Genomic DNA, 26,457 nt, shown 5'->3' with positions numbered 1-26,457 from the left:
TGTGTGAGGTAGCAGCCATTTGGTTGTGTGTGGAAGCAGCCAGTTGTGTGTGTGAGGAAGCAGCCAGTTGTGTGTGTGAGGAAGCAGCCAGTTGTGTGTGTGTGAGGAAGCAGCCAGTTGGTTGTGTGAGGAAGCAGTCAGTTGGTTGTGTGAGGAAGCAGTCAGTTGTGTGTGTGAGGAAGCAGCCAGTTGGTTGTGTGTGAGGAAGCAGCCAGTTGTGTGTATGAGGAAGCAGCCAGTTGGTTGTGTTTGAGGAAGCAGTCAGTTGGTTGTGTGAGGAAGCAGCCAGTTGGTTGTGTGAGGAAGCAGCCAGTTGTGTGTGTGTGAGGAAGCAGCCAGTTGTGTTTGTGTGAGGAAGCAGCCAGTTTTTTGTGTGTGAGGAAGCAGCCAGTTGGTTGTGTGAGGAAGCAGTCAGTTGGTTGTGTGAGGAAGCAGCCAGTTCGTTGTGTGAGGAAGCAGCCAGTTTGTTGTGTGAGGAAGCAGCCAGTTGGTTGTGTGAGGAAGCAGCCAGTTGTGTGTGTGAGGAAGCAGCCAGTTGTGTGTGTGAGGAAGCAGCCATTTGGTTGTGTGAGGAAGCAGCCAGTTGGTTGTGTGAGGAAGCAGGCAGTTGGTTGTGTGAGGAAGCAGTCAGTTGGTTGTGTGAGGAAGCAGCCAGTTGGTTGTGTGAGGAAGCAGCCAGTTGTGTGTGTGTGAGGAAGCAGCCAGTTGTGTGTGTGTGAGGAAGCAGCCAGTTTTGTGTGTTTGAGGAAGCAGCCAGTTGGTTGTGTGAGGAAGCAGTCAGTTGGTTGTGTGAGGAAGCAGCCAGTTCGTTGTGTGAGGAAGCAGCCAGTTGGTTGTGTGAGGAAGCAGCCAGTTGGTTGTGTGAGGAAGCAGCCAGTTGTGTGTGTGAGGAAGCAGCCAGTTGTGTGTGTGAGGAAGCAGCCATTTGGTTGTGTGAGGAAGCAGCCAGTTGTGTGTGTGAGGAAGCAGCCAGTTGGTTGTGTGAGGAAGCAGCCAGTTGGTTGTGTGAGGAAGCAGCCAGTTGTGTGTGTGAGGAAGCAGCCAGTTGGTTGTGTGTGAGGAAGCAGCCAGTTGGTTGTGTGAGGAAGCAGCCAGTTGGTTGTGTGAGGAAGCAGCCAGTTGTGTGTGTGTGAGGAAGCAGCCAGTTGGTTGTGTGAGGAAGCAGCCAGTTGGTTGTGTGAGGAAGCAGCCAGTTGGTGTGTGTGAGGAAGCAGCCAGTTGTGTGTGTGAGGAAGCAGCCATTTGGTTGTGTGAGGAAGCAGCCAGTTGGTTGTGTGAGGAAGCAGCCAGTTGTGTGTGAGGAAGCAGCCAGTTGTGTGTGTGTGTGAGGAAGCAGCCAGTTGTGTGTGTGTGAGGAAGCAGCCAGTTGTGTGTGTGTGAGGAAGCAGCCAGTTGGTTGTGTGAGGAAGCAGCCAGTTGTGTGTGAGGAAGCAGCCAGTTGTGTGTGTGTGTGAGGAAGCAGCCAGTTGTGTGTGTGTGTGAGGAAGCAGCCAGTTGTGTGTGTGTGTGAGGAAGCAGCCAGTTGGTTGTGTGAGGAAGCAGCCAGTTGGTTTTGTGAGGAAGCAGCCAGTTGGTTGTGTGAGGAAGCAGCCAGTTGGTTGTGTGAGGAAGCAGCCAGTTGATTGTGTGAGGAAGCAGCCAGTTGTGTATGTGTGAGGAAGCAGCCAGTTGTGTGTGTGTGTGTGAGGAAGGAGCCAGTTGGTTGTGTGAGGAAGCAGCCAGTTGGTTGTGTGAGGAAGCAGCCAGTTGGTTGTGTGTGAGGAAGCAGCCAGTTGGTTGTGTGTGAGGAAGCAGCCAGTTGGTTGTGTGTGAGGAAGCAGCCAGTTGGTTGTGTGAGGAAGTGGTCAGTTGTGTGTGTGAGGAAGCAGCCAGTTGGTTGCGTGAGGAAGCAGCCAGTTGGTTGCGTGAGGAAGCAGCCAGTTGGTTGCGTGCGGAAGCTGCCAGTTGGTTGCGTGAGGAAGCAGCCAGTTGGTTGTGTGAGGAAGCAGCCAGTTGTGTGTGTGTGAGGAAGCAGCCAGTTGGTTGCGTGAGGAAGCAGTCAGTTGGTTGCGTCAGGAAGCAGCCAGTTGGTTGCGTGAGGAAGCAGCCAGTTGGTTGCGTGAGGAAGCAGCCAGTTGGTTGCGTGAGGAAGCAGCCAGTTGGTTGCGTGAGGAAGCAGCCAGTTGGTTGTGTGAGGAAGCAGCCAGTTGTGTGTGTGAGGAATCAGCCAGTGTGTGTGTGTGAGGAAGCAGCCAGTGTGTTGTGTGAGGAAGCAGTCAGTTGTGTGTGTGTGTGTGTGAGGAAGCAGCAAGTTGGTTGTGTGAGGAAGCAGCCAGTTGGTTGCGTGAGGAAGCAGCCAGTTGGTTGCGTGAGGAAGCAGCCAGTTGGTTGTGTGAGGAAGCAGCCAGTTGGTTGTGTGAGGAAGCAGCCAGTTGGTTGTGTGAGGAAGCAGCCAGTTGTGTGTGAACGTCAACAAAACCACCCTTATTCCCTCCAACACACACATTCGCACGCACGCACACACACTCACGTACACATTCACACGCACGCACACACCCACACACATGCGCACACACACATTCACACGCACGCACACACACACGCACACACACATTCACACGTACGCACATATTCACGCACGCACACACACACACACGCACACATTCACACGCACGCACACACGCACGCACGCACACACGCACACATTCAAACGCACACACGCACACATTCACACGCACACACACAGAGACAGACAGCCTTGTCACTCAGCTCCTGCTGTGTTCGTTGACTTGAGGTATGTCTGTTTGAGTGGATGTGAGAGACTCAGCATTGATGTGATCTTACAAGCCATCAGGTTGAGCACAGCTTTCTCAAACATGACCTGAAGTGTGCCGGCCCCCAAGCAAACGCTGCTGTCACCTCAGCCAACCACGGCTGTCGTCTCCCTGAACAGCCAATGAGAGGTGACAGCTGTGGCATTCCCTAAACAAATCAGCACTGCATTTGGTAACACTCTGCGTAGCCTCCACCAAGACGAGAACTTTAGCGGGGGATGCTAATCCAAATACTGTGTGTGTTGGGGTGTGTGTTGACCTGGGTGTTGTGTTGGCATGTGTGTCTTCGAGTGCAGATTACATGGCTGTGTGTATTTGTGAGTGTTTCTGTCAATCCCCAATTCACACTGTAAGTGCGTTGGCATGGCAATGTCCCTTTGTTCTCTATCTCCCTCACTCCCTCTTCCGCTCTCCTCTCTCCTTCGTTCCGTCTCTCCTGTGTGTTTTCTGCATGTCTATAGCCTGTGAACAGTCAAAGGGGACAGAGGGCTCTGTTGCGTTCCCCTCAAACCGTTACCCATTGATTAGCACCCCAGTAGGAAGGCCATCCATACACATAAAGATCCCAGTAAGAGAGGGCAGTAACTGAATGAAATGCTATGCAGCACATACACTGTAAAGGAATTCAGCTCTGTTTTGTTGAAGAGTTGTGTGTAATCACTGGAGGTCAGTTAGTGGTGTGATAGGGTGGAAAGAAGCCAAATGGGGGAGCTCTTCTAGCCTGTTCTAGGACCTGTTCTCCTCATAGAGAGAGAGAGAGGACCTGTTCTCCCCATAGAGAGAGAGAGAGGACCTGTTCTCCCCATAGAGAGAGAGAGAGGACCTGTTCTCCCCAGAGAGAGAGAGAGGACCTGTTCTCCCCATAGAGAGAGAGAGAGGACCTGTTCTCCCCATAGAGAGAGAGAGGACCTGTTCTCCCCAGAGAGAGAGGGGGGCCTGTTCTCCACAGAGAGAGAGAGAGGGGGCCTGTTCTCCCCAGAGAGAGAGAGAGAGAGAGGACCTGTTCTCCTCATAGAGAGAGAGAGAGGACCTGTTCTCCCCAGAGAGAGAGAGGACCTGTTCTCCCCATAGAGAGAGAGAGAGGACATGTTCTCCTCATAGAGAGAGAGAGAGGACCTGTTCTCCCCATAGAGAGAGAGAGAGGACCTGTTCTCCCCATAGAGAGAGAGAGAGGACCTGTTCTCCCCATAGAGAGAGAGGACCTGTTCTCCTCATAGAGAGAGAGAGAGGACCTGTTCTCCCCAGATAGAGATAGAGAGGACCTGTTCTCCCCATAGAGAGATAGAGAGGACCTGTTCTCCCCATAGAGAGAGAGAGAGGACCTGTTCTCCCCATAGAGAGAGAGAGAGGGCCTGTTCTCCTCATAGAGAGAGAGAGATAGAGAGGGCCTGTTCTCCTCATAGAGAGATAGAGAGGACCTGTTCTCCCCATAGAGAGAGAGAGAGGACCTGTTCTCCCCATAGAGAGAGAGAGAGGACCTGTTCTCCCCATAGAGAGAGAGAGAGAGAGAGGACCTGTTCTCCCCATAGAGAGAGAGAGAGGGCCTGTTCTCCTCATAGAGAGAGAGAGAGAGGAGCAAGGACCTGTTCTCCCCATAGAGAGAGAGAGGACCTGTTCTCCCCATAGAGAGATAGAGAGGACCTGTTCTCCCCATAGAGAGATAGAGAGGACCTGTTCTCCCCATATATATATAGAGAGAGGACCTGTTCTCCCCATAGAGAGAGGGGGCCTGTTCTCCCCATAGAGAGAGAGAGAGGACCTGTTCTCCCCATAGAGAGAGAGAGAGGACCTGTTCTCCCCATAGAGAGAGAGAGAGAGAGGACCTGTTCTCCCCATAGAGAGAGGGGGCCTGTTCTCCCCATAGAGAGAGAGAGAGAGAGGACCTGTTCTCCCCATAGAGAGAGAGAGAGGACCTGTTCTCCCCATATAGAGAGAGAGGACCTGTTCTCCCCATAGAGAGAGAGGGGACCTGTTCTCCCCATAGAGAGAGAGAGGACCTGTTCTCCCCATAGAGAGAGAGAGAGGACCTGTTCTCCTCATAGAGAGATAGAGAGGACCTGTTCTCCCCATAGAGAGAGAGAGAGAGGACCTGTTCTCCCCATAGAGAGAGAGAGAGGACCTGTTCTCCCCATAGAGAGATAGAGAGGACCTGTTCTCCCCATAGAGAGAGAGAGAGAGAGGACCTGTTCTCCCCATAGAGAGAGAGAGAGGACCTGTTCTCCCCAGAGAGAGAGAGAGGACCTGTTCTCCCCATAGAGAGAGGGAGAGGACCTGTTCTCCCCATAGAGAGAGAGAGAGGACCTGTTCTCCCCATAGAGAGAGAGAGAGGACCTGTTCTCCCCATAGAGAGAGAGAGAGAGGACCTGTTCTCCCCATAGAGAGAGAGAGGACCTGTTCTCCCCATAGAGAGAGAGAGGACCTGTTCTCCCCATAGAGAGAGAGAGAGGACCTGTTCTCCCCATAGAGAGAGAGAGAGGACCTGTTCTCCCCATAGAGAGAGAGGGCCTGTTCTCCCCAGAGAAAGAGAGGGCCTGTTCTCCACAGAGAGAGAGAGAGAGGACCTGTTCTCCTCATAGAGAGAGAGAGAGAGAGAGGACCTGTTCTCCCCAGAGAGAGAGAGGGCCTGTTCTCCACAGAGAGAGAGAGAGGGGGCCTGTTCTCCACAGAGAGAGAGAGAGAGGACCTGTTCTCCCCATAGAGAGAGAGAGGACCTGTTCTCCTCATAGAGAGAGAGAGAGGACCTGTTCTCCACAGAGAGAGAGAGAGAGGACCTGTTCTCCCCATAGAGAGAGAGAGAGGACCTGTTCTCCAGAGAGAGAGAGAGAGGACCTGTTCTCCTCATAGAGAGAGTTCTCCAGAGGACCTGTTCTCCCCATAGAGAGAGAGAGAGGACATGTTCTCCCCATAGAGAGAGAGAGAGGACATGTTCTCCACAGAGAGAGAGAGAGGACCTGTTCTCCCCATAGAGAGAGAGAGGACCTGTTCTCCCCATAGAGAGAGAGAGAGGACCTGTTCTCCCCATAGAGAGAGAGAGAGGACCTGTTCTCCCCATAGAGAGGACCTGTTCTCCCCATAGAGAGAGAGAGGACCTGTTCTCCCCATAGAGAGAGAGAGAGGACCTGTTCTCCCCATAGAGAGATAGAGAGGACCTGTTCTCCCCATAGAGAGAGAGAGAGAGAGAGGACCTGTTCTCCCCATAGAGAGAGAGAGAGGACCTGTTCTCCCCATAGAGAGAGAGAGAGGACCTGTTCTCCCCATAGAGAGAGAGAGAGGACCTGTTCTCCCCATAGAGAGAGAGAGAGGACCTGTTCTCCCCATAGAGAGAGAGAGAGGACCTGTTCTCCCCATAGAGAGAGAGAGGACCTGTTCTCCCCATAGAGAGAGAGAGGACCTGTTCTCCCCATAGAGAGAGAGAGAGGACCTGTTCTCCCCATAGAGAGAGAGGACCTGTTCTCCCCATAGAGAGAGAGAGAGGACCTGTTCTCCCCATAGAGAGAGAGAGAGGACCTGTTCTCCCCATAGAGAGAGAGGGACCTGTTCTCCCCAGAGAGAGAGAGAGGGCCTGTTCTCCACAGAGAGAGAGAGAGGGACCTGTTCTCCACAGAGAGAGAGAGGACCTGTTCTCCTCATAGAGAGAGAGAGAGGCCTGAGAGGACCTGTTCTCCCCAGAGAGAGAGAGGGCCTGTTCTCCACAGAGAGAGAGAGAGGGGGCCTGTTCTCCACAGAGAGAGAGAGAGAGGACCTGTTCTCCTCATAGAGAGAGAGAGAGGACCTGTTCTCCCCATAGAGAGAGAGAGAGGACCTGTTCTCCCCATAGAGAGAGAGAGAGGACCTGTTCTCCCCATAGAGAGAGAGAGGACCTGTTCTCCCCATAGAGAGAGAGAGGACCTGTTCTCCCCATAGAGAGAGGGGACATGTTCTCCCCATAGAGAGAGAGAGAGAGGACCTGTTCTCCTCATAGAGAGAGAGAGGACCTGTTCTCCCCATAGAGAGAGAGAGAGGACATGTTCTCCCCATAGAGAGAGAGAGGACTGTTCTCCCCATAGAGAGAGAGAGGACCTGTTCTCCCCATAGAGAGAGAGAGGACCTGTTCTCCCCATAGAGAGAGAGAGAGGACCTGTTCTCCCCATAGAGAGAGAGAGAGGACCTGTTCTCCCCATAGAGAGAGAGAGAGGACCTGTTCTCCCCATAGAGAGAGAGAGAGGACCTGTTCTCCCCATAGAGAGAGAGAGAGGACCTGTTCTCCCCATAGAGAGAGAGAGAGGACCTGTTCTCCCCATAGAGAGAGAGAGAGGACCTGTTCTCCCCATAGAGAGAGAGAGAGAGAGAGAGAGGACCTGTTCTCCTCATAGAGAGAGAGAGAGGACCTGTTCTCCCCATAGAGAGAGAGAGAGAGAGAGAGGACCTGTTCTCCCCATAGAGAGAGAGAGAGAGAGAGAGGACCTGTTCTCCACAGAGAGAGAGAGAGGACCTGTTCTCCCCATAGAGAGAGAGAGAGAGGACCTGTTCTCCCCATAGAGAGAGAGAGAGGACCTGTTCTCCCCAGAGAGAGAGACCTGTTCTCCCCATAGAGAGAGAGGACTTGTTCTCCCCATAGAGAGAGAGAGAGGACCTGTTCTCCCCATAGAGAGAGAGGACCTGTTCTCCCCATAGAGAGAGAGAGAGGACCTGTTCTCCCCATAGAGAGAGAGAGAGGACCTGTTCTCCCCATAGAGAGAGAGAGAGGACCTGTTCTCCCCATAGAGAGAGAGAGAGGACCTGTTCTCCCCATAGAGAGAGAGAGAGAGGACCTGTTCTCCCCATAGAGAGAGAGGGAGGACCTGTTCTCCCATAGAGAGAGAGAGAGGACCTGTTCTCCTCATAGAGAGAGAGAGGACCTGTTCCCCCAGAGAGAGAGAGAGAGAGGACATGTTCTCCCCATAGAGAGTGAGAGAGAGGACCTGTTCTCCTCATAGAGAGAGAGAGAGGACCTGTTCTCCCCATAGAGAGAGAGAGAGGACATGTTCTCCCCATAGAGAGAGAGAGAGAGAGGACCTGTTCTCCACATAGAGAGAGAGAGAGAGAGGACCTGTTCTCCCCAGAGAGAGGAGCAAGGACCTGTTCTCCCCATAGAGAGAGGAGCAAGGACCTGTTCTCCCCATAGAGAGAGAGAGGGGGCCTGTTCTCCACAGAGAGAGAGAGGGCCTGTTCTCCACAGAGAGAGAGAGAGGACCTGTTCTCCTAATAGAGAAAGAGAGAGAGAGGACCTGTTCTCCCCATAGAGAGAGAGAGAGGACCTGTTCTCCCCATAGAGAGAGAGAGAGGACCTGTTCTCCCCATAGAGAGAGAGGACCTGTTCTCCTCATAGAGAGAGAGAGAGAGAGAGAGGACTTTCTGTTCTTGTAAAAACACTGTATATATATATATAATATGACATTTTCAATGTCTTTATTGTTTTGAAACTTCTGTATGTGTGATGTCTACTGTTAATTTTTATTGTTTACCTTACTTGCTTTGGCAATGGACACATGTTTCCCATGCCAATAAAGCCCCATTGAATTGAATTGAGAGAGGACCTGTTCTCCCATAGAGAGAGAGAGAGAGGGGGCCTGTTCTCCACAGAGAGAGAGAGAGAGGACCTGTTCTCCTCATAGAGAGAGAGAGAGGACCTGTTCTCCCCATAGAGAGAGAGAGAGGACATGTTCTCCCCATAGAGAGAGAGAGAGGACATGTTCTCCACAGAGAGAGAGAGAGGACCTGTTCTCCCCATAGAGAGAGAGAGAGGACCTGTTCTCCCCATAGAGAGAGAGAGAGGACTTGTTCTCCCCATAGAGAGAGAGAGAGGACCTGTTCTCCCCATAGAGAGAGAGAGAGGACCTGTTCTCCCCATAGAGAGAGAGAGAGGACCTGTTCTCCCCAGAGAGAGAGAGGGCCTGTTCTCCCCATAGAGAGAGAGAGGGGACCTGTTCTCCTCATAGAGAGAGAGAGAGGACCTGTTCTCCCCATAGAGAGAGAGAGAGGACCTGTTCTCCCCATAGAGAGAGAGAGAGGACCTGTTCTCCTCATAGAGAGAGAGAGGACCTGTTCTCCCCATAGAGAGAGAGAGAGAGGACCTGTTCTCCTCATAGAGAGAGAGAGAGGACCTGTTCTCCCCATAGAGAGAGAGAGAGGACATGTTCTCCCCATAGAGAGAGAGAGAGGACATGTTCTCCCCATAGAGAGAGAGAGAGAGAGAGAGAGAGAGGACCTGTTCTCCCCATAGAGAGAGAGAGAGGAGCAAGGACCTGTTCTCCCCATAGAGAGAGAGAGAGGAGCAAGGACCTGTTCTCCCCATAGAGAGAGAGAGGAGCAAGGACCTGTTCTCCCCATAGAGAGAGAGAGGGGGCCTGTTCTCCACAGAGAGAGAGAGAGGGCCTGTTCTCCACAGAGCGAGAGAGAGGACCTGTTCTCCCCAGAGAGAGAGAGGGCCTGTTCTCCACAGAGAGAGAGAGAGGACCTGTTCTCCTCATAGAGAAAGAGAGAGAGAGAGGACCTGTTCTCCCCATAGAGAGAGAGAGAGGACCTGTTCTCCCCATAGAGAGAGAGAGAGGAGCAAGGACCTGTTCTCCCCATAGAGAGAGAGAGAGGAGCAAGGACCTGTTCTCCCCATAGAGAGAGAGAGAGGAGCAAGGACCTGTTCTCCCCATAGAGAGAGAGAGAGGACCTGTTCTCCCCATAGAGAGGAGTTCTCCCCAGAGAGGACCTGTTCTCCCCATAGAGAGAGAGAGAGGAGCAAGGACCTGTTCTCCCCATAGAGAGAGAGAGCAAGGACCTGTTCTCCCCATAGAGAGAGAGAGACCTGTTCTCCCCATAGAGGAGCAAGGACCTGTTCTCCCCATAGAGAGAGAGAGTTCTCCCCAGACATGTTCTCCCCATAGAGAGAGAGAGAGAGAGAGAGAGAGAGGACCTGTTCTCCCCATAGAGAGAGAGAGAGGAGCAAGGACCTGTTCTCCCCATAGAGAGAGAGAGAGGAGCAAGGACCTGTTCTCCCCATAGAGAGAGAGAGAGGAGCAAGGACCTGTTCTCCCCATAGAGAGAGAGAGGGGGCCTGTTCTCCACAGAGAGAGAGAGAGGGCCTGTTCTCCACAGAGCGAGAGAGAGGACCTGTTCTCCCCAGAGAGAGAGAGGGCCTGTTCTCCACAGAGAGAGAGAGAGGACCTGTTCTCCTCATAGAGAAAGAGAGAGAGAGAGGACCTGTTCTCCCCATAGAGAGAGAGAGAGGACCTGTTCTCCCCATAGAGAGAGAGAGAGGACCTGTTCTCCCCATAGAGAGAGAGGAGCAAGGACCTGTTCTCCCCATAGAGAGAGAGAGAGAGGAGCAAGGACCTGTTCTCCCCATAGAGAGAGAGAGAGGAGCAAGGACCTGTTCTCCCCATAGAGAGAGAGAGAGGACCTGTTCTCCCCATAGAGAGAGAGAGGACCTGTTCTCCCCATAGAGAGAGAGAGGAGCAAGGACCTGTTCTCCCCATAGAGAGAGGAGCAAGGACCTGTTCTCCCCATAGAGAGAGAGAGAGGAGCAAGGACCTGTTCTCCCCATAGAGAGAGAGAGAGGAGCAAGGACCTGTTCTCCCCATAGAGAGAGAGAGAGAGGAGCAAGGACCTGTTCTCCCCATAGAGAGAGAGAGAGAGGAACAAGGACCTGTTCTCCCCATAGAGAGAGAGAGGAGCAAGGACCTGTTCTCCCCATAGAGAGAGAGAGGAGCAAGGACCTGTTCTCCTCATAGAGAGAGAGAGGAGCAAGGACCTGTTCTCCCCATAGAGAGAGAGAGAGGAGCAAGGACCTGTTCTCCCCATAGAGAGAGAGAGAGAGGACCTGTTCTCCCCATAGAGAGAGAGAGAGAGAGGAGCAAGGACCTGTTCTCCCCATAGAGAGAGAGAGGAGCAAGGACCTGTTCTCCCCATAGAGAGAGAGAGAGGAGCAAGGACCTGTTCACCCCATAGAGAGAGGAGCAAGGACCTGTTCTCCCCATAGAGAGAGAGAGAGGAGTAAGGACCTGTTCTAACCATAGAGAGAGAGAGATGAGCAAGGACCTGTTCTCCCCATAGAGAGAGAGAGGAGCAAGGACCTGTTCTCCCCATAGAGAGAGAGAGAGGAGCAAGGACCTGTTCTCCTCATAGAGAGATAGAGAGGAGCAAGGACCTGTTCTCCCCATAGAGAGAGAGTGGAGCAAGGACCTGTTCTCCACATAGAGAGAGAGAGAGGAGCAAGGACCTGTTCTCCCCATAGAGAGAGAGAGAGAGAGAGGATCAAGGACCTGTTCTCCTCATAGAGAGAGAGAGAGGAGCAAGGACCTGTTCTCCCCATAGAGAGAGAGAGAGAGGAGCAAGGACCTGTTCTCCCCATAGAGAGAGAGAGAGGAGCAAGGACCTGTTCTCCCCATAGAGAGAGAGAGAGGAGCAAGGACCTGTTCTCCTCATAGAGAGAGAGAGAGAGGAACAAGGACCTGTTCTCCCCATAGAGAGAGGAGCAAGGACCTGTTCTCCCCATAGAGAGAGAGAGGAGCAAGGACCTGTTCTCCCCATAGAGAGAGAGAGAGGAGCAAGGACCTGTTCTCCCCATAGAGAGAGAGAGAGAGGAGCAAGGACCTGTTCTCCCCATAGAGAGAGAGAGGAGCAAGGACCTGTTCTCCTCATAGAGAGAGAGAGGAGCAAGGACCTGTTCTCCCCATAGAGAGAGAGAGAGGAGCAAGGACCTGTTCTCCCCATAGAGAGAGAGAGTGGAGCAAGGACCTGTTCTCCCCATAGAGAGAGAGAGAGGAGCAAGGACCTGTTCTCCCCATAGAGAGAGGAGCAAGGACCTGTTCTCCCCATATAGAGAGAGAGAGGAGCAAGGACCTGTTCTCCTCATAGAGAGAGAGAGGAGCAAGGACCTGTTCTCCTCATAGAGAGAGAGAGAGGAGCAAGGACCTGTTCTCCCCATAGAGAGAGGAGCAAGGACCTGTTCTCCCCATAGAGAGAGAGAGAGGAGCAAGGACCTGTTCTCCCCATAGAGAGAGTTAGAGGAGCAAGGACCTGTTCTCCTCATAGAGAGAGAGAGGAGCAAGGACCTGTTCTCCCCATAGAGAGAGAGAGAAGAGCAAGGACCTGTTCTCCTCATAGAGAGAGAGAGGAGCAAGGACCTGTTCTCCCCATAGAGAGAGAGAGGAGCAAGGACCTGTTCTCCTCATAGAGAGAGAGAGGAGCAAGGACCTGTTCTCCCCATAGAGAGAGAGAGAGGAGCAAGGACCTGTTCTCCCCATAGAGAGAGAGAGAGGAACAAGGACCTGTTCTCCCCATAGAGAGAGAGAGAGGACCTGTTCTCCCCAGATAGAGATAGAGAGGACCTGTTCTCCCCATAGAGAGAGAGAGAGGACCTGTTCTCCCCAGAGAGAGATAGAGAGGACCTGTTCTCCCCATAGAGAGAGAGAGAGGACCTGTTCTCCCCATAGAGAGATAGAGAGGACCTGTTCTCCCCATAGAGAGATAGAGAGGACCTGTTCTCCCCATAGAGAGAGAGAGAGGACCTGTTCTCCCCATAGAGAGAGAGAGAGAGGACCTGTTCTCCCCATAGAGAGATAGAGAGGACCTGTTCTCCCCATAGAGAGATAGAGAGGGCCTGTTCTCCCCATAGAGAGATAGAGAGGACCTGTTCTCCCGATAGAGAGATAGAGAGGACCTGTTCCCTCCATAGAGAGAGGTTCAAGGACTTGTGAACTCTCACACACACACACACACACACACACACACACACACACACACACACACACACACACACACACACACACACACACACACACACACACACACACACACACACACACACACACACACAGAGTCCAGGTTGTACAACACACAGTGCTTGGTTTGTCAGTAGCTGATTGGGGTATTTTGCATTGCTTTGAATCAGGGATTCTGAGGCAATGTGTGCATTTTTTATGCTTTGTGGTAATTAGTCATTAGGAATTGTATAGCTCATCTCATACTCCCAAACTCTGTCAATGTTTTACTGTAACTGGCAAACTGTATTGGAAGGTGGACTGGTTTGTTATAAGCTCCCTACCACAGTCCCAGTGTCCCTTCCTCCCAGTCAGCTGACCAAATGAAACTGTAAACTCTCTCTCCCTCAGACCATATCCAGGAGAGGCTAACAGCTAACCCAATGAACAGCAACAGGAAGGAGGACATGGAGATCGCGTCCCACTACCGGCAGCTCCTGCGGGAGCTCAGCGAGCAGCGGCAGCATGGCATCCTGTGTGACGCCTGTGTCATCGTGGAGGGGAAGATCTTCAAGGCCCACAAGAACGTCCTCCTGGGCTCCTCGCGTTACTTCAAGACCCTCTACTGCCAGGTGGGTGTGGGAGATGTTTATGTACGTTGGTGGTGGAGGACTGGAACTTGGCCTTAATCCCAGATCACAGTTAAATGCTGCTGTCCCCTTTCCCTGCTCTATACGGGGTTAACTGATTGATTGGTTGCTTGAATGACGGATTACCCTCATGCTATGTTAAGCATATTGAGTTTGTGAGAAGGCACCTCAATGGTGGAACAAGCTTCACCCTAACGTTGGGACAGTCTTCAACCTTACCTCTTTAAAGAGTATCTTAAGTAAACCTCACGGCGCTTGTCTTTTCCTACTAACATTTCGCTACTTTATTGAGGGAAAATCTACAACTGTGATATGTGGTTGCCTAGCTACTGTTGCTCTGGATAAGAGCGTCTGCTAAATGACTAACGTGTAAATGTGAAGGGCGACACAGTAAGGTCACCAAACGTACTATTATTCATCATTCAGGTGAAGAAAGGGGCGGAGCCACATCACCAGACGACTGTCACTCACCTGGACATCGTCACGGCGACGGGCTTCAAGGCCATCCTGGACTTCATGTACTCGGCCCACCTGGCGCTGACCAGTAAAAACGTCATTGAGGTGATGTCAGCCGCCAGCTACCTGCAGATGACCGACATCGTCCAGGCCTGTCACGGCTTCATCAGGGCGGCGCTGGACATCAGTCTCCGCTCTGAACTGGCCGACGTCGAGATGGGCGCTGCCGCGGGCGCTGGGATAGGGGGAGGTGGAGCAGGGGTGGCACCAGAAGCCTTGGTGTCTATCATATCAGGACGAAGCTCCTCGCCCTGGCTGGGGAGGCGTACCAGCCCGGCCAACTCCTCTGGGGACTCCGCCATTGCCAGCTGCCATGAGGGTAGTGGCAGTACCTACGGGAAAGAGGACCAGGAACCACCCAAGAGCCACGAGAGCCAAGAGGACGGTGGTCACGACTCCCAGCCCGCCTGGCCACACAGCTACTGCCCCATCACTGTCAAAGAGGAACAAGTCTCACCCTCCTCCGTTACTCACCCCCGGGATGGACCCAATGTGGGCGCAGGGACACAGGGGGACCAGGGGGGAGGAGGAGAAGGGCCGTGGCAGCCCTCTGGGTCTGGGCGGAGGAAGAACCGGAAGAACAAGGACACGGTCAGACACATTACCCAGCAGGCCGAGGGGGACAGAGACAGCAGGCCGGGGTCGCCGCTGCCCTCCATGATAGGCGTGACGGGGTGGAGCTACAATGGAAAAGACATCCCAGGTAGGACACTCTTACCCTGGGTACATGGGAGGGTAACAGAGAGAGAGTGATGGAGCTGGTGGTCCCAGGTAGCTGAGCTTCATCCTCGGTACAGGAGAAGGGAGGGCAGCTTGTGCTGTATGCTTTGGTTGTATCTACTTAATTCGTATTTGGTAACATGATTATCGTATGTCATTTTGAAAGGTAAAACAAAAGGCACATAGAGTTGAAGTCAGAAGTTTACATACACTTAGGTTGGAGTCATTTAAACTCATTTTTCAACCACTCCACAAATGTCTTGTTAAACTATAGTTTTGGCAAGTCAGTTAGGACATCTACTTTTTGCACGACACAAGTCATTTTTCCAACAATTGTTAACAGACAGAATAATTCACTGTATCACAATTCCAGTGGGTCAGAAGTTTACATACACTAAGTTGACTGTGCCTTTAAACTGCTTGGAAAATTCCAGAAAATGAGGTCATGGCTTTAGAAGCTTCTGATAGGCTAATCGACATCATTTGAGTAAATTGGAGGTGTAGCTGTGGATGTATTTCAAGGCCTGCCTTCAAACTCCGTGCCTCTTTGCTTGACATCTGTACAAACAATAGTATGCAAGTATAAACACCATGAGACCACGCAGCCATCACACCGCTCAGGAAGGAGACGCGTTCTGTCTCCTAGAGATGAACATACTTTGGTGCGAAAAGTGCAAATCAAATCAATAGAACTGTTTGTTCATAATGACCATCGTTATGTCAGGAGGAAAAAGGGGGAGGCTTGCAAGCCGAAGATCACCATCCCAACCGTGAAACACGGGGGTGGCAGCATCATGTTGTGGGGGTGCTTTGCTGCAGGAGGGACTGGTGCACTTCACAACATAGATGGCATCATGATGGAGGAAAAGTTATATATTGAATATATATATTGGATATATTGAAGCAACATCTCAAGACATCAGTCAGGAAGTTAAAGCTGGTCGCAAATGGATCTTCCAAATGGACAATGACCCCAAGCATACTTCTAAAGTTGTGGCAAAATGGCTTATGGACAACAATGTCAAGGAATTGGAGTGGCCATCACAAAGCCCTGACTTCAATCTTATAGAAAATTTGTGGGCAGAACTTATAAAGTGTGTGCGAGCAAGGAGGCCTACAAACCTGACTCAGTTAAACCAGCCCTGTCAGGAGGAATGGGCCAAAATTCACCCAACTTATTGTGGGAAGCTTGTGGAAGGCTACCCAAACATTTGACCCAAGTTAAACAATTTAAATGTAATGCTACCAGTTTTTATTTATTTCACCTATATTTAAATAATGTTTTTTTTTCACCTTTATTTAACCAGGTAGGCTAGTTGAGAACACGCTCTCATTTACAACTGCGACCTGGCCAAGATAAAGCACAGCAGTTCAACACAAACAACAACACAGAGTTACACATGGAATAAACAAGCATACAGTCAATAATACAAGAGAAAAAAATACTAATTGAGTGTATGTAAACTTCTGACCCACTGGGAATGTGTTGAAAGAAAGCTGAAATAAATCATCCTCTCTACTATTATTCTGACATTTCACATTCTTAAAATAAATTGGTGATCCTAACTGACCTAAGACAGGGAATTTTTACGAGGATTAAATATCAGGAATGGTGAAAAACTGAGTTTAAATGTATTTGGCTAAGGTGTATGTAAACTTCCGACCTCAACTGTACAAAATGTTAGACAGTATAGATGAATTGCCTTAGATAACAAACCTCTTCCTTGGAACCTCCTCGATAACTATGGGAGTGTTTTGATTCCTTTAGAGGGAACATTAAACCATTAGGGGTGTGTCTTTCTCTCCTTTACTGCCATTGTCTGGCGTCAGTAGGTACACGATGTGTGTGCGTGTCTGACACAGGCTGGCTTCGATAGTTACGAGGTGTGTGTGAATAGGTAGATCATTAAAAGTGAGGGGAAGCTAATCCTGGGTGCATTAAGGGAGTTGGCTGTGAAATGGGCACAAGCGTGGTAGCAGCTAAAGAAAACAGGGTAATTGAATTGACCTGGGTCAGCGCATGGATTATCAGCGCGTCCTCGCCATCCAGACTCTGGGGTTTAGGGAAGGACTACTCTGAAGAGGGAGGAGGGGGAGAGACGAAGAGGAGAACGACAGGGCTGTGTGGGAGGAGTAGGGGGGAAGGAGAGGAACGGGTGAGAAGAGGGGGGAGGGAAAAGAGAGAGGGAGGGCAGAAGAGAGAAAAAAGAATGGGGCAATGCAGAATCGGAGACGGGGGAGGGAGAGAGGTGAGAGAGAGGCTAGAAGGAGGAGGGAGAGTGGGGAGAGGCAGGGAAGGGATTGAGAGGGAGGGAGGAGTGAAGGACGGATCCGTATAAGCTTTTTATTAATTTACCTACTTAACTATAAATTGTCTTGAAGTCCGGGACACATAACCACACACACGCACACACACGCGCACACACACGCACGCACACACGCACACACAGACGCGCACACGCGCACGCACACGCACACGCAGACGCAGACACACACACACACACACACACACACACACACACACACACACACACACACACACACACACACACGCACACACGCACGCACACACGCACACACACACACGCGCACGCACACGCACGCACGCGCACACACAGACGCACGCACACGCACACGCACACACACACACGCACGCACACACACACACACACACACACACACACACACACACACACACACACACACACACACACACACACACACACACACACACACACACACACACACACACACACACACACGCCTGCACGCACACATGCATGCCCAGTTTTGTCCAGAGCAGAGTAAGGTTGCAGGGTTGGCATTACCCAGGAAATGTTCCCCCAGCCTTGACTAAAGGTGACAGGAAGTGTCTGTTTGGCAGCGTTTGGCACTAGTGCAGCCAAACCCTGGCATTTACCTATCAGTGGTATTTTGCCTTCCATATTTTGTGAAAGGTTTTCGTTAGATCAGGCTGTCAGTAGCTGAATTGCTGTTTCCCCTGGCAGAGCTGGTGTGAGAGTAGTGATTTAGTTGAAGTCTTGTGTGCAGTAATGGGGTGTTGTCTTTCAGGGGTTGAGAGTATTGGTATTGTGTCGTCTGACCATGGAGTTTTAACAATATGGGCTGTACAAGAGGAAGGGTTGTGTGTTTGAGGAAGGGGTTTGGGGTTGTACTGGTAGTTTATAGAGGAATGGTGGGATTCAATAATGGCTGGAACGGAGCGAATGGAATGGTATCAAACACATAAACATTGTGTTTGATACCTTCCACCTATTCCGCTTCAGCCATTCCCACGAGCCCGTCCGCCCCAATTAAGGTGCAACCAAACACCTGTGGTGGGATTAGTAAAAGAGTGTGTGTTTGTGTGTGTGGAGACACCATCCAGTCCGGTTGGTTTCTATGACATCCATGATAAGAGAGAAAAGGGCACCTCAACTCTGAGAGTAGCTTAATTGCTTCATTCCTTATTGATGGAATAATACCTAAACACTCTCTCTCTCTCGTCCTCTCTCACTGTCGCTCTCTCTGTCTCTCTCTCCACCTCTTTGATAATGCCTCTCCATAGACGCTGGCTCGACTACCCCATATAGACTTAGCTGTTTTAAGATGCCTCCTCTGACTGGATGTTTTAGTGGAGAAGAGATGCTATCAGAGACTTAGAGATAAGGACTGTCTATGTTTATGATGCTTCCAAACAGTAGCAATGCCATGGGAATATACTAAGCATATATGGATTAGGCAAGAAAACCCAACCCGAGGCAACACACTGACTAGGGTCTGGTTTCCATTATGGGATATTTACATAGTCTTGAAAACCCTAGGCAACACACTGACTAGGGTCTGGTTTCCATTATGGGATATTTACATAGTCTTGAAAACCCTAGGCAACACACTGACTAGGGTCTGGTTTCCATTATGGGATATTTACATAGTCTTGAAAACCCTACACAACACACTGACTAACATTATACATAGTCTTGAAAACCCTACACAACACACTGACTAGGGTCTGGTTTACATAGTCTTGAAAACCCTTGGCAACACACTGACTGTTTCCATTATGGGAATTTACATAGTCTTGAAAACCCACACAACACACTGACTAGGGTCTGGTTTCCATTATGGGATATTTACATAGTCTTGAAAACCCTACACAACACACTGACTAGGGTCTGGTTTCCATTATGGGATATTTACATAGTCTTGAAAACCCTAGGCAACACACTGACTAGGGTCTGGTTTCCATTATGGGATATTTACATAGTCTTGAAAACCCTAGACAACACACTGACTAGGGTCTGGTTTACATTATGGGATATTTACATAGTCTTGAAAACCCTACACAACACACTGACTAGGGTCTGTTTTTTTTATATTCCATAATTGAAACCAGACCCTATAGTCACTGTGTTGTCGAAGGTTTTCAAGACTATGTAAGGATCAGAGAGTCTTGATATTTTCATGGAAATAGGTATTGAATTAAACAGCTGGGAGAAATAGGCTTTGGTTTGCTTATATTCCCTTCACTTGCAAACATCTGCTGTGGGCTTGATATCATTATCGTGGCCAGTGAGCAGCGAACTGAATTCTCTGTGTGTAGGGGTGCATGTGCGCATCCGAATGTGTGTGTGCATGTTTGTGTGTGTTTTTGAACCCATTTGTGTGTGTGATGTTTCAAATCACATTTCATTCATTATATGTATTTATTCAGGCTTTGTTGGTTTGTATACAGTAGACATGTAGAATCATTTTGAATAGGGTATGTGGTTGTATACAGTAGACATGTAGGATAATTTTGAATAGGGTATGTGGTTGTATACAGTAGACATGTAGGATAATTTTGAATAGGGTATGTGGTTGTATACAGTAGACATGTAGGATCATTTTGAATAGGGTATGTGTTTGTATACAGTAGACATGTAGGATCATTTTGAATAGGGTATGTGTTTGTATACAGTAGACATGTAGGATCATTTTTAATAGGGTATGTGTTTGTATACAGTAGACATGTAGGATCATTTTGAATAGGGTATGTGGTTGTATACAGTAGACATGTAGGATCATTTTGAATAGGGTATGTGGTTGTATACAGTAGACATGTAGGATCATTTTGAATAGGGTATGTGGTTGTATACAGTAGACATGTAGGATCATTTTGAATAGGGTATGTGGTTGTATACAGTAGACATGTAGGATCATTTTGAATAGGGTATGTGTTTGTATACAGTAGACATGTAGGATCATTTTGAATAGGGTATGTGTTTGTATACAGTAGACATGTAGGATCATTTTGAATAGGGTATGTGTTTGTATACATGTAGGATAATAGTATTTGATAGGGACAGCATTTAGAAACACAATATATAAATAAGACATACAATTATATGTTACAATTCGCTACCAAATAACTGGATTACTTCACATGACTCAAGCGAGGTACTCGTTCTTAGGAACTCTTTGATTTCTGTGTTACTTCTCTCCTGAACGGAGAAAATGGAATGACATCAAACACATGCTTTTCTTGTGTCTGATTCCATTCACCCCATTCCAACCATTCACCCCATTCCAACCATTCACCCCATTCCAACCATTCACCCCATTCCAACCATTCACCCCATTCCAACCATTCACCCCATTCCAACCATTATACAACATTCCTACCATTCACTCCATTCCAGACATTATACACCATTCCAACCATTCACTCCATTCCAACCATTATACACCATTCCAACCATTCACTCCATTCCAACCATTATACACCATTCCAACCATTCACTCCATTCCAACCATTATACACCATTCCAACCATTCACTCCATTCCAGACATTATACACCATTCCAACCATTCACTCCATTCCAACCATTATACACCATTGCAACATTCACTCCATTCCAACCATTATACACCATTCCAACCATTCACTCCATTCCAGACATTATACACCATTCCAACCATTATACACCATTCCAACCAGTATACTCCATTCCAACCATTCACTCCATTCCAACCATTATACACCATTCCAACCATTATACACCATTCCAACCATTATACACCATTCCAACCATTATACACCATTCCAACCATTTGCTCCATTCCAACCATTCACTCCATTCCAACCATTATACACCATTCCAACCATTATACACCATTCCAACCATTTGCTCCATTCCAACCATTATACACCATTCCAACCATTATACACCATTCCAACCATTATACACCATTCCAACCATTATACACCATTCCAACCATTATACACCATTCCAACCATTCACTCCATTCCAACCATTATTATGAGCCGTCCTCCCCTCAGCAGCCTCCACTGAACCACAAACACACACACACTGTAAGGCCCTTACACATACAGTACTGTATAAACAAAGTATTTCTTCAAGATGAGGTCAGACTCTTTATGCTGTTTCTATGCAGATTATATGTTACCCATAGGTCCGCAACACTCTCTAAGACTAGGACTAGTGTGTTGGTCACCTTGTAAACCATGTTAGAAAATGATTTTCATGAAATACAATCCCCTTATTGTTGTTAGCCGAGTACCAGACAGGCATTCTGCACTGTGTGTGTGTTTGGGGGCGTGACTATTCTACTCTTATCATTCTGACAATTCCCATGGGGCCTTCCACACTCACCTGGGTAGCCAGGCCTCTTTCAAACTGACCGCACTTCATCACTTCTTTAGTTAGTATGGGGCCTTCCACACTCACCTGGGTAGCCAGGCCTCTTTCAAACTGACCGCACTTCATCACTTCTTTAGTTAGTATGGGGCCTTCCACACTCACCTGGGTAGCCAGGCCTCTTTCAAACTGACCGCACTTCATCACTTCTTTAGTTAGTATGGGGCCTTCCACACTCACCTGGGTAGCCAGGCCTCTTTCAAACTGACCGCACTTCATCACTTCTTTAGTTAGTATGGGGCCTTCCACACTCACCTGGGTAGCCAGGCCTCTTTCAAACTGACCGCACTTCATCACTTCTTTAGTTAGTATGGGGCCTTCCACACTCACCTGGGTAGCCAGGCCTCTTTCAAACTGACCGCACTTCATCACTTCTTTAGTTTATGGGTACCTGGGGGGACCCTCATCCTTTAGTTAGTACACTCACCTGGGTAGCCAGGCCTCTTTCAAACTGACCGCACTTCATCACTTCTTTAGTTAGTATGGGGCCTTCCACACTCACCTGGGTAGCCAGGCCTCTTTCAAACTGACCGCACTTCATCACTTCTTTAGTTAGTATGGGGCCTTCCACACTCACCTGGGTAGCCAGGCCTCTTTCAAACTGACCGCACTTCATCACTTCTTTAGTTAGTATGGGGCCTTCCACACTCACCTGGGTAGCCAGGCCTCTTTCAAACTGACCGCACTTCATCACTTCTTTAGTTAGTATGGGGCCTTCCACACTCACCTGGGTAGCCAGGCCTCTTTCAAACTGACCGCACTTCATCACTTCTTTAGTTAGTATGGGGCCTTCCACACTCACCTGGGTAGCCAGGCCTCTTTCAAACTGACCGCACTTCATCACTTCTTTAGTTAGTATGGGGCCTTCCACACTCACCTGGGTAGCCAGGCCTCTTTCAAACTGACCGCACTTCATCACTTCTTTAGTTAGTATGGGGCCTTCCACACTCACCTGGGTAGCCAGGCCTCTTTCAAACTGACCGCACTTCATCACTTCTTTAGTTAGTATGGGGCCTTCCACACTCACCTGGGTAGCCAGGCCTCTTTCAAACTGACCGCACTTCATCACTTCTTTAGTTAGTATGGGGCCTTCCACACTCACCTGGGTAGCCAGGCCTCTTTCAAACTGACCGCACTTCATCACTTCTTTAGTTAGTATGGGGCCTTCCACACTCACCTGGGTAGCCAGGCCTCTTTCAAACTGACCGCACTTCATCACTTCTTTAGTTAGTATGGGGCCTTCCACACTCACCTGGGTAGCCAGGCCTCTTTCAAACTGACCGCACTTCATCACTTCTTTAGTTAGTATGGGGCCTTCCACACTCACCTGGGTAGCCAGGCCTCTTTCAAACTGACCGCACTTCATCACTTCTTTAGTTAGTATGGGGCCTTCCACACTCACCTGGGTAGCCAGGCCTCTTTCAAACTGACCGCACTTCATCACTTCTTTAGTTAGTATGGGGCCTTCCACACTCACCTGGGTAGCCAGGCCTCTTTCAAACTGACCGCACTTCATCACTTCTTTAGTTAGTATGGGGCCTTCCACACTCACCTGGGTAGCCAGGCCTCTTTCAAACTGACCGCACTTCATCACTTCTTTAGTTAGTATGGGGCCTTCCACACTCACCTGGGTAGCCAGGCCTCTTTCAAACTGACCGCACTTCATCACTTCTTTAGTTAGTATGGGGCCTTCCACACTCACCTGGGTAGCCAGGCCTCTTTCAAACTGACCGCACTTCATCACTTCTTTAGTTAGTATGGGGCCTTCCACACTCACCTGGGTAGCCAGGCCTCTTTCAAACTGACCGCACTTCATCACTTCTTTAGTTAGTATGGGGCCTTCCACACTCACCTGGGTAGCCAGGCCTCTTTCAAACTGACCGCACTTCATCACTTCTTTAGTTAGTATGGGGCCTTCCACACTCACCTGGGTAGCCAGGCCTCTTTCAAACTGACCGCACTTCATCACTTCTTTAGTTAGTATGGGGCCTTCCACACTCACCTGGGTAGCCAGGCCTCTTTCAAACTGACCGCACTTCATCACTTCTTTAGTTAGTATGGGGCCTTCCACACTCACCTGGGTAGCCAGGCCTCTTTCAAACTGACCGCACTTCATCACTTCTTTAGTTTATGGGGTATGGGGCCTTCCACACTCACCTGGGTAGCCAGGCCTCTTTCAAACTGACCGCACTTCATCACTTCTTTAGTTAGTATGGGGCCTTCCACACTCACCTGGGTAGCCAGGCCTCTTTCAAACTGACCGCACTTCATCACTTCTTTAGTTAGTATGGGGCCTTCCACACTCACCTGGGTAGCCAGGCCTCTTTCAAACTGACCGCACTTCATCACTTCTTTAGTTAGTATGGGGCCTTCCACACTCACCTGGGTAGCCAGGCCTCTTTCAAACTGACCGCACTTCATCACTTCTTTAGTTAGTATGGGGCCTTCCACACTCACCTGGGTAGCCAGGCCTCTTTCAAACTGACCGCACTTCATCACTTCTTTAGTTAGTATGGGGCCTTCCACACTCACCTGGGTAGCCAGGCCTCTTTCAAACTGACCGCACTTCATCACTTCTTTAGTTAGTATGGGGCCTTCCACACTCACCTGGGTAGCCAGGCCTCTTTCAAACTGACCGCACTTCATCACTTCTTTAGTTAGTATGGGGCCTTCCACACTCACCTGGGTAGCCAGGCCTCTTTCAAACTGACCGCACTTCATCACTTCTTTAGTTAGTATGGGGCCTTCCACACTCACCTGGGTAGCCAGGCCTCTTTCAAACTGACCGCACTTCATCACTTCTTTAGTTAGTATGGGGCCTTCCACACTCACCTGGGTAGCCAGGCCTCTTTCAAACTGACCGCACTTCATCACTTCTTTAGTTAGTATGGGGCCTTCCACACTCACCTGGGTAGCCAGGCCTCTTTCAAACTGACCGCACTTCATCACTTCTTTAGTTAGTATGGGGCCTTCCACACTCACCTGGGTAGCCAGGCCTCTTTCAAACTGACCGCACTTCATCACTTCTTTAGTTAGTATGGGGCCTTCCACACTCACCTGGGTAGCCAGGCCTCTTTCAAACTGACCGCACTTCATCACTTCTTTAGTTAGTATGGGACCTTCCACACTCACCTGGGTAGCCAGGCCTCTTTCAAACTGACCGCACTTCATCACTTCTTTAGTTAGTATGGGGCCTTCCACACTCACCTGGGTAGCCAGGCCTCTTTCAAACTGACCGCACTTCATCACTTCTTTAGTTAGTATGGGGCCTTCCACACTCACCTGGGTAGCCAGGCCTCTTTCAAACTGACCGCACTTCATCACTTCTTTAGTTAGTATGGGGCCTTCCACACTCACCTGGGTAGCCAGGCCTCTTTCAAACTGACCGCACTTCATCACTTCTTTAGTTAGTATGGGGCCTTCCACACTCACCTGGGTAGCCAGGCCTCTTTCAAACTGACCGCACTTCATCACTTCTTTAGTTAGTATGGGGCCTTCCACACTCACCTGGGTAGCCAGGCCTCTTTCAAACTGACCGCACTTCATCACTTCTTTAGTTAGTATGGGGCCTTCCACACTCACCTGGGTAGCCAGGCCTCTTTCAAACTGACCGCACTTCATCACTTCTTTCTTTTTCCTTCCTTCCTTCTCCCCAAGTCTCCACAGTCTAAAGGTGAACACCTAAAATAATGAATCAGCTCCCCTTTCACCCCTTTCTGCTCCGTTCTCCCGTTGAGACTCTCCCCATAGTATTTGCACTTCATTAAACTTGAAATAGGTTTAATATTTAAAACACCAAGAACAGATTTCAACCCCCTCACCCCTCTCGCACCTCTCTGGTTTTCTATCCCTCCTCTTGAAATAGGTTTAATATTTAAAACACCCTGAACAGATTTCAACCCCCTCTCCCCTCTCACCCCTCTCACCCCCCTCACCCCCCTCACCCCTCTCGCACCTCTCTGATTTTCTATCCCTCCTCTTGTTCCCCATTTAATAATCTGCTCTATATATTTCTCTTCCTCCTTTTAATTCACTGTCTCTCCATTAAAAACCAAAATAGATTTAATATTTCAAAACGTGGACCCCCCCTTTTAACCCCTCTCTTCACGACTCACTGATTGACAAGTACTGGGTTATGCCTGGGTGATGTTGAATTGTCTCTCATTTGTCACTCTCTTTCTCTTTTCCTCTTTCTTTCCCCTCAATCTCTCCTCTCTTCCCCACCTCCCCCATATTTGGCAGCCTATCCACCCTGTTGACGTGTTGTGCCCCTGTCACCCCACCTCCCCCATTCACTCCCTCCCCACTTCCCCCTGTCCCTCTGTTTTGGGGCTGAATGGTTATTTGTTCTGTTGGTAGTCGTGACGGAAGACTGTTACACAGTTTTTCCCCTCCTTTCTCTTCTGTTTCTCCCCCTCCTCCTCTCTTCTGCCTCCTGTCTCTCTCTTTCAGTAGCCCACTGTTCTATTATCTCCATGGTAACTACCACTTCTCAACGCCTACCCGCCATCTTTGTCGTATGACCTCACATCCTTTTGGACATTATGGACAGTACACCAGCTGAAACCCCTACGCCTACACCACAAACCCAAACACACACATGTACGCACACTAGCCTATCTTTCACCCTTTCATCTATTGCATCATCTGGTCCCCCCTGTCTTCCCTTACTCTCACCTCCTCTCTGTGTGTTCCACACCTGGTGTATTTATAAACCCTCTGGCTCCACAGGACCCTGGTGTACAGGAAGCCACCTCCTCTCTGTGTGTTCCACACCGGGTGTATTTATAAACCCTCTGGCTCCACAGAACCCTGGTGTACAGGAAGCCACCTCCTCTCTGTGTGTTCCTCACCTGGTGTATTTATAAACCCTCTGGCTCCACAGAACCCTGGTGTACAGGTCACTCTCTTTTCTCTTTTCCTCTTTCTTTCCCCTCAATCTCTCCTCCTCACCCCCACCTCCCCAAGCCACCTCCTCTCTGTGTGTTCCTCACCTGGTGTATTTATAAACCATCTGGCTCCACAGAACCCTGGTGTACAGGAAGCCACCTCCTCTCTGTGTGTTCCACACCTGGTGTATTTATAAACCCTCTGGCTCCACAGAACCCTGGTGTACAGGAAGCCACCTCCTCTCTGTGTGTTCCACACCTGGTGTATTTATAAACCCTCTGGCTCCACAGAACCCTGGTGTACAGGAAGCCACCTCCTCTCTGTGTGTTCCACACCTGGTGTATTTATAAACCCTCTGGCTCCACAGAACCCTGGTGTACAGGAAGCCACCTCCCCTCTGTGTGTTCCACACCTGGTGTATTTATAAACCCTCTGGCTCCACAGAACCCTGGT

At 49.7% G+C, this 26,457-nt stretch overlaps 1 protein-coding gene across 2 annotated transcripts in view; it reads left to right on the top strand.

The window, feature by feature from the left end:
- The window catches only part of LOC135559081 (zinc finger and BTB domain-containing protein 46-like), a 173,176-nt gene that overhangs the window by 53,223 nt on the left and 93,496 nt on the right, over positions 1–26,457 (top strand). For both annotated transcript variants that reach the window (XM_064993447.1, XM_064993448.1), the window contains exons 2-3: positions 12,938–13,158; positions 13,603–14,395. In XM_064993447.1, coding sequence (XP_064849519.1) covers positions 12,970–13,158; positions 13,603–14,395 — 982 coding nt within the window. In that variant the 5' untranslated portion in view covers positions 12,938–12,969. The remainder of the gene's footprint in view (positions 1–12,937; positions 13,159–13,602; positions 14,396–26,457) is intronic.

This window comes from Oncorhynchus masou, chromosome 17, assembly GCF_036934945.1.
Source record: "Oncorhynchus masou masou isolate Uvic2021 chromosome 17, UVic_Omas_1.1, whole genome shotgun sequence".
Lineage (NCBI taxonomy): Eukaryota > Metazoa > Chordata > Actinopteri > Salmoniformes > Salmonidae > Oncorhynchus > Oncorhynchus masou.
The sequence above is the reverse complement of the archived record's forward strand: the minus strand, read 5'-3'. Positions and strand labels throughout refer to the sequence as shown.